This window comes from Parasteatoda tepidariorum, chromosome 5, assembly GCF_043381705.1.
Source record: "Parasteatoda tepidariorum isolate YZ-2023 chromosome 5, CAS_Ptep_4.0, whole genome shotgun sequence".
In the NCBI taxonomy this organism is placed as follows: domain Eukaryota; kingdom Metazoa; phylum Arthropoda; class Arachnida; order Araneae; family Theridiidae; genus Parasteatoda; species Parasteatoda tepidariorum.
In genome coordinates this window covers 35959235-35973866 of record NC_092208.1, presented here as the reverse complement: position 1 = coordinate 35973866, position 14632 = coordinate 35959235, and the positions used below count along the sequence as shown (strand labels likewise).

The window sequence follows — 14632 nt, the reverse complement described above, 5'->3', positions numbered from 1 at the left end:
TCTAACATTGCATCTTTTGCCCACCTTAAACCAGTCCAAAGTACAACATTGACACTGTAATCTTTGCCATAATTTTTCTATCTTAATTTATAAATAATTTGTGCTAGAAAAAGTTTGATACGTAACTAAAAGGTGATAAAATAAACCATGAAGGAAACCATTATATAACGTAGAGTTTTATTTCTCAAAAAAAAAGTTAAAAATGTGCTTTTAACCTGATCTGTAGACCAGGAACCCCCATAACATTGTAAAATTTTTTTGTTGGAAAATGCAATGTACCAGAAATGTTATCGATAAAAGTCAACATCAGCACCATCTTAATTATGGTTAAGATTAGCAGAGGCTCAACATCAATAGGATTTTTCTNCAATAGGATTTTTCTTATGACATACATAAGCATTTGTTCAGCGTAGACAAGATTTTAATGATAGTTAAGATTGGCAAAAGTTTAATTTCGTTTAAAATTCCTTGCAAAGATTAGCAAAAGTTTAACATAGACTAAATTTTAATGGAGAAGTTCAGAATTAGCTAGAATTTAAACCTTGAAAGCATCAGCATAGCTTCAACAATGTATTAACCATTCATTTTGTTGCATTTCCGCAGAGAAATGTACTTGTTCCCAATGCGGACATAAACCATATTAGATAATACCAAATCTCACCAGCCCATACGCCCTTTATTAAAACTCCATCATTGAATGCGAGAAAAGTTCTAGATTTAAGTACTATACCGACATCTTTTGATAAATTTTGAGGAAATTGGGGTAAGACTAGATCCATTTTATACAGATTCCAGATAGTAATGCTTTATAAACATGCCATAAGTATCCAAGTAAAATTATATGTATCAAAATCAAATAAGAAAAGTTTGAAAACGAGTAAAAGAACGATACTTTTTAGAAACGTTTGCTTGTGGAGAAAAAAACTATATTTTTTCCCCTTCTAATTTTAAATTATTCTTAAAAAAAGCAAGACATGATCTATTATGTTAATAAATTATTCAACAGCTATGACTTATTAATAAACAAACTTCAAAAACTACAATTTTAATCACTTGACAATATTTAAGAAAATATATGCGTGCATAAAAAAGCTGCATTTGAAAGTGAAAGTATCATAATATTTGAGAGATAATCTGTCATAATAGTGAGAGATTTGACGTAATTCAAAGTCATGCGTCATTACAAAGCAGATAATAATTTTATCTAAGCAAGTAAGCGTTCTCTCTCTGTAAATTAGGAATCGTCTGCAATTAGACGAGTACCTGTAATTGTTTTAGGAAACTTTAAAAGGTATGTATACTTAAGTAACACTTTTAACTCGAATTTATGAAAAATTCTGTACAAAATAGAAGACGAAATTGCTGATATTCTTTTGGAGCTCAGTTCATTCTTTCATAGCTCGTAGTTCTATTTAGTTCGAAGGGAGGATCTGCAAAATTTATCATTTTACTGGTACAATCGATCATATAATAATATTACATACTTACGAAATCTAGTTTATGTGAAGAAAGTATAATTAAACATTCAAATTTATTCTTCTTTTAAATTTTGTTTTGGTACTGGTGCGTATTTATCGAGGAGAAAAATGGTTGATTACAGGAATCCGATTATTGTTATAAACTGCATAAACCAACTATTTTTTGTTAGGACTTTAATTAATTGTTCAAAATGAATTTAGTGCTTTTCAGTTAATTTAAATATATGGAGTAAAAAAGTGGCTGAAAAAGATCAGTGAAAATATTTAAAGTTTCAAAATTTAAGCATACGAATTTATATCGTAAAACTTCTGTTTTGACTAAATAGTCAAACTTTAAAGGTCATCTCGCATTAGATTTATAAAGCTGATTGAGGACAATTACAAATCATGGACCTGCATCAGAGCTAAGGAAACAACGATGTTTTGAAGTTTTATTGGCAGAATTATTTTTAGTTCATTAAGTAATTATTAGCTTGAAAAATCGCATCATGCGATATTATTATGCTTATAGTGTTTACAATATTACTTGTTAGTGACGAAATAAACAACAGCTGAATTTGGAAGACTCCGCAAGGTTGCAGTGATGCTACCCAAAAAATAACCAACGGTGCTATTTTGCACTAATATAGCCAAATGAAGAATAACACTCAAAACATGACTAACCTTACACTTTATTTATGCTGTGATATAAATTTTGTCAAATTGTTTTTGGGCTCACGGCCTGTTAGAATTTATAAAATACACAAAACTCTTACGAATAATAAAATTACGCGCAAATTTAAGCACAAATCACATTAATAAAGCTTCCTAGAATATTAAGCCTGTTCACATATCGCCTCGTAAGCAAAACATAGGCGGAGGGATACATAGGGAAGTTTTCTGAATTTCCGATTCTTAGAAATTTTTTTATTGTTTACATTCAGTCAACCATCCTCACTAGACAAAAACGCTCCTCCTTCTTCTAATCCTTACAGTGCACTTATTAATATGCCGTTTTCCAAATCCGTTTGCTGTAAAATTGCTATTCTGTTTGGGTCTTAATGTTTTCTTCAGGTCAGTTAATTAAATTTAAGTCCTTTAAAGATCCTATCAGTATTGAATATCATAGGCATTTATCACATAACTTGTTCTGTAACTCGGGAAGACCAATTGCTTTAAAATTTAGATTAAAGGGATATGATAGATTTGTCCGCCAACTATTGCCACATAATGTTGAAACCTTATACAAAGTTTAATTACCTATAATGCCAAAATTATTTCGTCCTCTGTCACATAAAGCTCATCTTGATGCTCTCGAATCTAACTTCCTTTAAATGAATGTCGATTCCCTACTGAAAAATTAGAATTCTTCAGCTCATCTCCATGGCGCTTAGGAGTGTACTCTGCCCTGATTTGCTTATCTTGGATCCCGTGGTCTTTTCAGTTTTATTTTCCAGTTTTATTTATTTTCCATTATTTTAGTTGAGAGCTTTATGTTTTCTGCTATAAATCTGTTTTAATTTCCGTTCTAAAAATCTGTTTTATTTTTTAGTTTGACTAGCCTTGAGAATGTGTGTCTATTTCTGAGAACTAAACTCTTTCCGTCTTTATAATTTATGAAACAAATTAAGTTTCCACAACATCGCATGGTTAGAATATTGTTTGGAAATACACTTAAAAAGAGGAGAAAATTACATTTTTGTAAAATTCCTTCCTTACTTTGGGAACCAACATTGATCTTAATCTTTCGCAAAAACTAATAATAATCAAAACTTTTGATTTGTTTTTTTCTTTACTTTTATTTTTTAAAAGAACCAAATTTTAAGACTACAAACACCAAGATTAAGGCATTCTATAATTTCTCAATATTCCCCGAATACATTAAAGTATTTTTTTCACTTCATGTGAGTTCTTATCTGTAGTATTCCTCAATACTATAATATCCTCAATGATAAAACGTATGATATTTTGTCTAACTTAGGTAAACTTTTCCCCAAAAAAATAATAATGAATGAATAAATAAACAAAATGTTATGCTTAGCGTATAGACATTTTTATGAACTATGTTGCATAATTGATTCATATTATCGTACTTCTTGACTAGATTCATACTGTTCAACTTGACTCGGTACACGGGTCAATTTTAGCTCTTATTAAATCTGCAGCGAATTCACAGATCTTTTATATTTTCAAACTAAACTAAAAAAAATAAGCTTAATGAATTTGAAATTGTTAACTTTTTAAAATATTTAGAATAAAGAATTATACAATTATATTAGTTAAGTCTAACAACCAATCACTAGATAATTATAAAAATTTCTAATTAAAATATTCTTAAAATGAAAAAGACTGAAATTTTCCTTAAATAAAAATTTAAAAGTTGAAAGAAAAAGTTTGCTCCTAATAAAAGTAGTAGATTATACTAAAATAAAAAAGAAAACTTCCTAAATTTGTTTTTACCATTAAATATGTTAAACTAAGAACATTTCTCTATGTTTTAAAGAGGAAAAAGCGAGGAAAAAGGATTACCTACATTTAATATAAAAGGTAATTAAATTGCAAAATCCTGTGAAACATGATTGAATTAAACAATAAAAAAACTAATTATATTTTTTAATATAATATCGTTATCAAAATATATTTAGCATAATCAAAATTCTAAAGATGACAGCACTACACTAGTTTTTGATAATGTCAATGAAACGTAGTGCGAAAACAAATTCGTTTTCCAAACTTAAGTTTTTTTTTATATGCCTAGCACCGTAAAATTACCTGATTATTAATAAATTTTATAAGAATATCATTTGCATCTACAAATTAATGATATTTTATATATTGAATTATTATATATTATTAAATATTAGATATTTAATTAATATTTTATATATTTAGTAATGCTTTACTGATAGTTATAAGATCCAATTACTTTTGCAAAATTTACCTATTCTTTTTTAGAATTACGAAAAAAAGTAATGTTTTAGGTCATGAAATGAATTATTTATATCAATTCAAGTGCAAAACATCAATTTTTTAAATAGATTTTTAAAATGAAAAATTTATTTATTTAGTGGTTAATTGCATTACTTTTCCAATTGTTTTTTATGTTATGTACAGTGAAAGAGTTTCTACAATAGGATTTAGTATTTTTGCAAGAAATACATCAGAACAAGTAGGCACTAAAAGCACTTTCGCAGATGCCGATAGGGTTGCTTAATTGCCCGAACGGTTACTCACAAAAAGTTCACAATTTTTTACTGTTTATATTGACATTTGGCTCATATTTTAACTTTTTTCATGTGATGCTATTATCTCATTAATTCTCAACGATTTTTGTAAAGTGAGGAAAAGAAAATCACAGACTCTTTAGAATTGATATCAGTTTAATTTTGTGCATTTTAAAAATCTTTATTCAGCTGCTAATAAAAATTCTGATCACTTCACTTCCACATTAGTGGGAAGGCATGGTATAAAAAGGATTATCATTTCTAGCTCATAATTTAAAAATGATGATAAGATATCAATGAATTTCATGTTGCCTTTCTAAAAGGATAAGGGAGGATAGACTTAAATACTATCTAGTATTTTTAAGATTTTCTTACGTTGAATCGAGAGACTAATATTATAGGAGTTATTTATACTTTATGTATAATAGTATAGCTTTTTATTTATACCTATTTACGTATCTAACATTGCTAACTAGGCAAGTGAGGTATCGTTACATATATTTATCACCACGCTAAATCGAGTGAGAATAAAATCAAGGTGTCTGATCTAATGGCTTAGAAGTTCGAAACTTTATAAAGGTTTCATGTGTATTCAAGTACAATTTTATGACCTATACAGCTTTATGCAACTGTTATTACTATCTAGACAAGTGAGGCATTTTTTCAAATTTAATTTTTTACGCTTAATCCTATAAATTTGTACTTTGAAATAATAATTCAAATGAGGCTTTAATGTAAGAAATATGCAATTTTTGACTTACCTTTTACTCAGAAAATATGTATAACATCAAAACTATTAGATCTATTAAATCAATTCTGATTTTTTTAAAATTTTACCCTAAAAACTGCATAATAAATAATGCCTGACTTGTCTGTACAACAATGTCTCAAAATTTCATTGTTATAAAATTCATTTACATTACAACTGTAATTATTATCAGGAATATCACTTTTATATCTATACGAAATAAGAATTTTTAAAATTTTTTTTAAATACAAGAAGATTGGTTTTCATGAATTCAATGTTATACTTACAATTTATTATTGTAAAATTTAAAAGATTCATTATTAGTATAATATAAATTAAATAAAAAAATTTTTAGGACAAATTTATTGTAACATATACTATAAATTTAAATTTATTAATAATTAGAAAAAAAACAATATTTTATTAAGAGCACACTTTTTATGTACCCTATTATTTTTGCTATAGGCTTTAAGCTTTTGAATTATAAATAATACAAGAGTCAATTGAAAAAATACAACATTTAATATCAAGTGTAACATTTAGAACATTATTAGCTTACATTAGAAATTTTTTTTAAAATTTCAATCATAAAAACAATATCACATCTCCTCCCTCCTACACCAGACAAACTTTGCAGGAGTCCACAAAATATCTGAACTAAAAGAAAATCACTTTCATGATAAAATTTTACCGACAGATTATTAGAATTAGGAAGATTAAATACTAATGATTTTAAATCAGTTAAGCCTTCAGGTATCTCTCAGAAACTTATTTTAAGTTTGATAAATATTTTAATTATAGTTCTAAAATTATTCTATACTCTGATGAAAGATGGGAGGTATATTTGGTTTTGTTGTTTTGATGTTTGGACTGAAATTTAAAAAAGAAAACGAAATTGTATATATAAAATATTTTTCATTCCATTGAAAATGAAACTATTTTTAAAAATTAGTAAGGTAAACTTATATATTTACTACCATTGTAGAAAAGTAAAAACTAAATATAAGATAATTTTGAATAATAATAATACAAAATATCATGCAAATCATCATACACTAAAACGAAGAGGGGATGAATGTAGAAACAGATTAGAAAATCAAAAGGAAAGGGAATGTGGAATAAAGGGCAGTTGGGACTGTGGAATTTTTATTTTTTAAAAATTACTTCTCATATATTATATTACTACTTTTTTTTAAAAAAAAAACTTTTCAATATGTACCGTAAAATTTCAATAATTACCTTTGTGAGAGACAAGGTAAATATTTTCCACACATGTTTTCTGAGTTTTCAAATTTGTTTTAAAATAAGCTTTTCAAAAATTAAAGGAATTCTTAGGGAAGAATAAAATAATTTTTTATAAATAAAAAAATATTTAAAATAATTTTTTCAAACAATCAAACATATGCTTTTACAATAAACAGAAATAAAGATAAAATTAAAAAATTAAGAAATACTATCTCTATTATATTTTATATGTTATAATAATGCAAGTAATAATAATAATTCTACTTTATACTTGGCGAATATTTTCGCCATGTGTAAAAGTAGAAATTCTATCTAAAGTAATCAAAACTTTTAATGGAACAAATTATAATAAGTTTTAATTTTATTAGTCTGAAACGAATAAATATTCTAAAAGAAAATTTATCTAGCAAATAGTTCGCTGAACTTACCGCCACTAAAATTATGTGCAGGTAGTTGTTATGATGCACCAACTGCATTGAGATGGTCATCTCATCCTATGAAAGTACTTTTAATGCTTTAATGAGAAAGGAAATGTTATTTTTAAACAGCAAGGCTGTTCCGTTTCAGCGATGAAAAATTTCATCCGTTCATCCTTTTCAATGTGCAGTAAACTATTTTCCAGTTCAATGTTGTTGTTTTTTTTAAATATTTATTTGTTCTAAACTAATAAAACTAAAATATATGATTACTTTTTCAAGTAAAGATTTTATTAGTTTAGACTGAAATAATTTCTATTTTTATAAAAATAATGATTTCTCCTGGTGAAAAGTTACGCATTATAATGTTCACCAAGCAAGTCGCAAGACTTTGATGCATTATTCTAACATATAAAATACTATAATAGAAATTGTATTTCATTATTTTTAAATTTTAATCCTTATTTCTGTTGACTGTAAAAGCATGTGTTTTATTACTTGAAAAAAAATTACAATTTATTTTACTTGTGAAATAATTATTTTATTTTTCCCCTTAATATTCTTTTAATTTTTGAAAAAAATTATTTTAAAACGGTAACAAGTTAGAAAACTCAGAAAACTTGTGTAGCTAATCCTTACCTTGTCTCCCACAAAGTTATTTCATTTTATGGCAATTATTCAGGAATTTTTAAAAAACGGTAGTAATGTAATATATGAGAAGTAATTTTCAAAAATATAAATTCCGCAATCTCTACTCTCCTATATTCCATAATCCTTTTCCTTTTTATTTTCTTATCTGTTTTTACATTCATCCCTTGCTTGTTTTGGTGTATGATGGTTTGCATAATATTTAGTTTATTATTATTCAAAGTTAACATACATTTATCTATTGATACTTTATTCTTCAAGAACGGGAGCAAGTATGTAAGTTTTTCCTACTTATTTTTCATTATAGATTTATTTTCAATAAAAAAATAAGATTTAAAAATATAATGTATGTTTTCTAAAGCAAATAAATTTCAGTCCAATCATAAAAACTCCAAAATTAATTGCACTTTCCATATTTCTTTGTGTATCAAATAATCCCAGAACTATAATCAAAATATTTATCAGACCTAAAAAAGGTTTTTGAAGGATACCTGAAGACTTAACTAATTTCAAACTAATAGTTATTCTAATAATGTTGTTGATAATAATTTATCATGCTATCAATTTCTTTTTCTTTTATCTCAGATATTTTTTTGGAACCCTGAATGTCTGTTATAGAAGGAAACAGATGTAACATTCTTTTTATGTTTGGAATTAAGAAAAAAAATGAAAATGTAAATGAACAATGTCCCAAATGTTCTTAATATCAAATGTTTTATTTTTTAAATTGAGTCTTGTGTTATTCAAGATATAAAACACTTTAAAAACCAATAACAAATTAATAGAGTACATAAAAAGAGTGCTCCTAAAGAAATATTATTTTTAGTTATTTTTAGTTTGAATTTATGTATTGCATGTTATGATAAATTTGTCCTAAAATAAGTCCTGTAATTTTTAATTAGGTTATATAATTTCAATAATGAATGCTTTAAATTTTCTTATGATAAACTATAAGTATGACATTTAGTTAATCAAAATCAAGCCTCTAGTATTTGAATATAATTTCTTTTTCAAAAAATGGTGAAAGAAAGTGATCTTTTTGATTATAATTATAATTAATGTTATATCAATTAATTAATTATATGATAATAAAATAGAATTAATTATATGACAATAATTATATGACGATAAGACATTGTTATAATGACAAGTCTGGCGTTATGTTTTGAGTATCTTTTAGACTAAATTTTAAAATGCAAAATTGATTTGATAGATCTAATAATTTTGATGTTATAAGTATTTTATGAGTAAAACATATGTCAAAATTTGTATATTTCGTGCATGAATCCATCGTTTCTTCTAAACTATTAGTTTGAGGGTTTAATTTTGATTTTATTGGATTTAGCGTGAAAAATTACATTTGAAGCAATATCTCAATTGTCTAGATAACAATGTCAGCTGCGTAAATTGCTATGAAAATTTTTTTTCTTACATTGTACCTTTACTTTTCTGCTTTTCTTTGAAACCTTTAATAACTTTTGTAACTGATAAACTGCTAAATCAGACAATTGGGTTCATTCGATGTAGTGTAAAGATACTCATAGGTAAGATAACCATAAGAAGTAAAGATAAAGATAAGCATACCTCACTTCCCTAGATAGCAACGTTAGATTCGTAAATAAGTGTAATTAATTATATGATAGGTATAAGTAAAAAAAACTACTTTTTATAGATGAAGCATGAATAACTTTTACAATATTAGTCAATCAATATAATATTACAATATTAGTTTTTACAATATTAGAAAGAAGTCACTTAAATCTATCTTCTTTCACCTATTTTACCTTTAGAATTTGAATATGTAATACTCCTGTATTTTAAAATCATTTCCATATCCGTGATAGACATTTTTATACTATGCGGCTCCACTAAAGTGCAAGTGAATTGAAAAGAATTCTTATTTGTAGTCGAATAAAGATTATAATGAAATGCACGAAATCAAATGGATATCAATAAATGATTTACAACGTCTGGGATTTCCTTTTCCTAAATTTGCGAACAGTATTAAAAAACTATGAGATAATAGCATCAGACGAAAAAAAATATTAGCGAAATATTAGGATAAAAAATAAAAAATGGTAGCTCGTTATACAACTGTTCGTGTAATTAAGGAACCGTACCGGCTACTCCCTACCGGCTACTCCCTACCGACTACTCCCTACCGACTACTCCCTACCGGCTGCTCCCTACCGGCTAACCCTAACGCGAAATCACCCCTAGAGTTGAGGATAAAGTGGAGGTTACGCTTACGGTGGCTCATGTTTTTTTCTCCTGTGATATCCGTATTAGGGGAACTTAGAAATGAACATCAGTTTGAATGATATGCTTTGGGGGAAAGCGCATCTAAAGTTTTCCCAGAAAATGCAGTACACCACTGTTTCTTATTGGAAGTAGTGACGGAATATATTGATGATCCCACTCCTCATTATTCCATCTAGGAACAGTGTGGTCATGTTTTTTATTACCGTCATTGAACAGCTGAGCCATTTTTCAGTTTGTGACTACTAATATTCTACTCCGTACCCTTGTAATTTTGAACCCAATCCAGAAGACAAGAGAACTCCAGGATCAAGTATTGGGAAAATTTGTCTTCGGGGATAAAACTAATCCGCATTTGCATTACGTGGAGGGGAAAACCACGAAATCCCTCACGATTAGACTGACGGCAACGGGGACTCTAATACATGATCCGTCTACCACTGAGGATTTTTTTTACGTCAGCACTGTGATTGGTGCGAGCCGGGTGTGGAATTCATATCAACCTGCCATTACTGGGATTCAAACCCGGTTTACTTTATTCAAAGGTAAACGCTCCATTCCTCGAGCACCGCGGCTCAAGTGTAGTAATTAGTGATTACCTTATTTGAATTTTATTATTATATGATTTTAAATATCTACTCAAGTAGCAAGAAGGTGGTGAGCATCTTCTAGAACGCTAAGTTTAATAAGAAACTGGGCGCTGAATTTAATAAGATTGAAGAATGTAAGTGTTTAGCTCACAGAGGAATGAATTAAAATGATGCGTTAATACTTAGAGAATTTGTAGCATAAAGTGCGAGTGTTTCTTCATTCGTTCCTTTTTATAAATAAGTTCAAAGTATTTTCAGTATATATTTAATAATAAAAAATAGTTTGCCTAATAGATGAATCGTTTTGAAACGATAGCTATAAAAATAATATTTGTCAGCTTACTTGTTGTGCGACTTATTTTTAAATTAGTATTAACTATTAATAATATTAAAAATCTCCATAATAACCTTTGTTCAATGCCTACATTAAATTTAAGGTATCAAATTTTAGCTAATTCAACATTTTTAATTTCAGTCTTGCTGTTATCCATTTCATTCAGAACAAAAAATGGCTGTTGAAAATAGAAGATCTAGGCTGGAGAAACGCTTGTGGTCAGAGCTCGAAGATGTTCGAACTGCAAATATGAAGGATATTTATGATATTCAAGTTGATAATGTCTGGAAGTGGCATGTATTTATTGTGCCTCATTGTTCACCTTATGACAAGGGTGCCTTTCGAATTGAAATGATCATTTCGGATGACTATCCTTTCAAATCACCAAAAATATTATTTCATACAAAGATTTATCATCCGAAAGTTGATGAGGAAGGATATATCCATTTGGAAATTTTAAGTAAGTATTGGAGCCCTTTAACACAAATGGAACAGGTTTTTCGATGTCTCATAGGCGTTGTCAATAAACCATATTATATCAGTGTAGAAAGTGAGGAGGAATTTATTGAAAAAGCAATAGAAATGACAAAAAATTTCTCTGAGAGAAGACCTGATGATACCGATAGACCAATACCCAAAGAAGTGGGTAAAATCGCTAATAGACTGCGAATAGAACTCGAAGAAATAAAAGCAGCAAATATGAAGTGTTTTGAGAAAATACGCGTAAATGATATTTGGAAATGGAATGGACTTCTGGTGCCCGATTGCGCTCCATACAACAAAGGTGCCTTTAGGTTCGAAGTCAACATCCCCCCTGAGTATCCTCATGCACCCCCAAAAATATATTTCCGAACTAAAATATATCACCCGAACGTTACCGATTCCGGAGAAGTTGATATGCGTGAAACCTGCACCGAATGGAACAGCACAAGAAAGATGATTGACGTCTTCCAAGCTCTTCGCAGACTTCTTAGTGAGCCTGATACTGATCACTTTCGTTTCTCTGAAGTAACTGAATTGTACGCAGAGAGCCGTGAAACGTTTCTACGTGTTGCTGAAGAATTTGTAAAACAATTCGCAGAGAAATTATCATCTGAAGAGTTTCCTGAACCAGAAGGCAAGTGCCTTCCCTTCGTGGACACAATTGAGAAAATAATAGTTCCTGTTAAATCCTTTGATTTAGAGGAAGGTAAATGCTTAGAAGTGAAATTAACAGAAAATGCTGTCCAAGAATTAAAACAACTATCTGATGACTTTCACGAACCAATTGGCAATAGCTCAGCAATATGCTGATGTGAAAGACAAGAAATGTTTTCCTTATTGAAATTTCAGAGAAGGATAAATCAACAACATTGGAAAGCGATGAGGAATTTGCTAAACAGGCATTATTACCATAATTGCAAGGATGAAACTACCGTGCTTGTATCTTTATTTTTGTGTTACTACTACCTTGTATCTTTAACTCTGCTTGTATCTGTTCATTTGATTTACAAAAAAAGAGCTTACATCTCTTGCAGTTTACCTTTTTGGCTCGTAATTATAACGCATGCACCCACACACACATACCATTAAAAAAATTAATTCAGTTGAGTGCAAAGAAATTAGAAATAGATTTTTCTCCCACCAAATGTAAGCTTATAATTATACGTTAAAAAGCCATTACTGGTAATAATTAGTTCTGTCTTTTTATTTCAATAATTAGTTAAGGTATTGGCAAATAAACAAAATACGTTACAAGCCATAATACTGTTGATGTTCGCCTTTGCTTGTCAGCAAGTGCTTACATTATATTTGAACGATTCCTGATAATTTTTTTTAATTCATCGAAAACTAATTATCGAATGACAAGCACGTTATTTTTTATTACTAATAACAAAAAGCATTATTCGTATTCACTGAGCTCCCCTTTGTCACAAAATGTCCTACTTCACCCTACCCCTTAATTTTCACATGCCCCGCTGTACTAAATACACATATGCTAGCAGTTCAGAAACAAAGTGCATGTTTTAGATCATATTTTAAATTTAATTCTTGAGCTTTAACACGATTTAATGGTCAGATGTGTACTTATTTTGATGAAAATACTTAAACTAAATAAATATATTTGATCTCTGGTTTCAAAAATTTTAGTTTTAATCCAAATGTGTGACGTTAAAATTTTTTGGAACCCTTTAAACCATGAAATCAATTATGGACGATTTATGTTTCAGACAGAAAACAAATTCCGGCTCGAACAGGTTGTGCATATGCATGCCTGTATAATAATTTGCGGAATTAGACCCTATTAAATTGTAAAAATAATAAAAACAGAAAAGTCATACTATTTAATTTTTTCTACATACTTTTCGTAATTTGATAAGTTATAAGGAAGTTTCTAAGTCTTGGATTTTGTGCAACATGCAACGTAAAGCAAAATTTTTTTAAACTCTAGTTTAAAACAGTATTAAATATTTATTATAATTATTATATAATCAATTAAAAAAACATCTTTAAGATTTGCTTCTGCATATAGTTTTTGAATTTGAATCAAGGCAACTTCTCATATTTTAAATTGATTTATGAGAAGCAGCTTTTTTAAAGTCCTTTAATTTAAAAGTATGAATTGATAAATTTAATGCTTTTTGTTTTATATAAAAAATTTTTTAAGTAGATATGACAGTTTTTAAGCGAAAACATAACTGGTTAATTCAAACTAATATATTCAGAACAGATATACCGCAGAACATACTATGCTGTACAATCCGAAAAAAAGAACACCCTAATAACTTGATCTGATGATTTGATTTTTAACTGCTGGGGCTCAATCTCAATAGTTTTTTTTCTCCAATGCCGACTTAGAGAACGACTTTTCGTCGTACAGATATCTTAAAACAGATTTCCTGACCGCTCGTTCAGGGGCAACATATTAGATAGGCCAACGTTGCTCCCACAGTAAGGACATATAGCACAGAGAATGTAAGAACATCCATGCCTTGCCCGAGATTGGAACACATAACATTTCTGATACAAGGCCAGTTCCTGCAAAGTTTTTTTTAACAAAATGTTCAGAAACATATCTGACATGTAAAAACATAAAATTTGAATTAAAAAAAGTTTGGCTGAATTTCACGAATTTGAAGGTCACTTGACAAAAACAACAAATTAAAATAAAGGTTGACTAATTAAGTTTTTTTTTTTCATTGAAGTAGTTGCTTGTTTTTATTACGTTTTTAAAAAAACTAAATTTTTAATACATAGAAAAGTAAGAAAAAAAACATTAAAACAAGAATAAATAAATTAATCAATATAAACATTTATTTCAACTTAATTAATAAATTACACACTTTAAAATTTGTTAAAATGCTGTAAAACTTAATAAAAAAAATCTTGAATTTAATCGATTAGGCTTTACTTAACTTTTTATTGCATTTCTTTTTGTTAAAATACTACTAGTTTTAAATAGAAAAATGTAATCGAATAATCAGACAAAATGTATGAGAGTATTCTAATGCAACGAAAGAGAAAAAGATAAACCGGCAAAAAACCTCTTATTATGTATTCAACGTTAACGTATCTTTCCTATACCTCTACAATTTCAAAAAAAAAAAAAAATCTCTCTTAATAACTTTTTAAGTTTTTTCAAAAAAGAAATTGAGTGCAAACACCAGTATTTTAAATTAATAAAAGAAGGTCCAGAAGCTGGATTTGAAAAATTAACTAAAACAGTGAATA

The 14632-nt window shown here is 28.2% G+C and overlaps 1 protein-coding gene across 1 annotated transcript; it reads left to right on the top strand.

Annotated features, from left to right (window-relative positions):
• The first annotated feature begins 1152 nt into the window (after nt 1–1152).
• LOC107450504 (uncharacterized) lies at nt 1153–12442 on the top strand. Its single transcript, XM_043056618.2, has 2 exons — nt 1153–1291; nt 11063–12442. The coding sequence occupies exon 2, from the start codon at nt 11096–11098 to the stop codon at nt 12212–12214; it is 1119 nt and encodes a 372-aa protein (XP_042912552.1). The 5' UTR covers nt 1153–1291; nt 11063–11095; the 3' UTR covers nt 12215–12442.
• Nucleotides 12443–14632: the final 2190 nt, after the last annotated feature.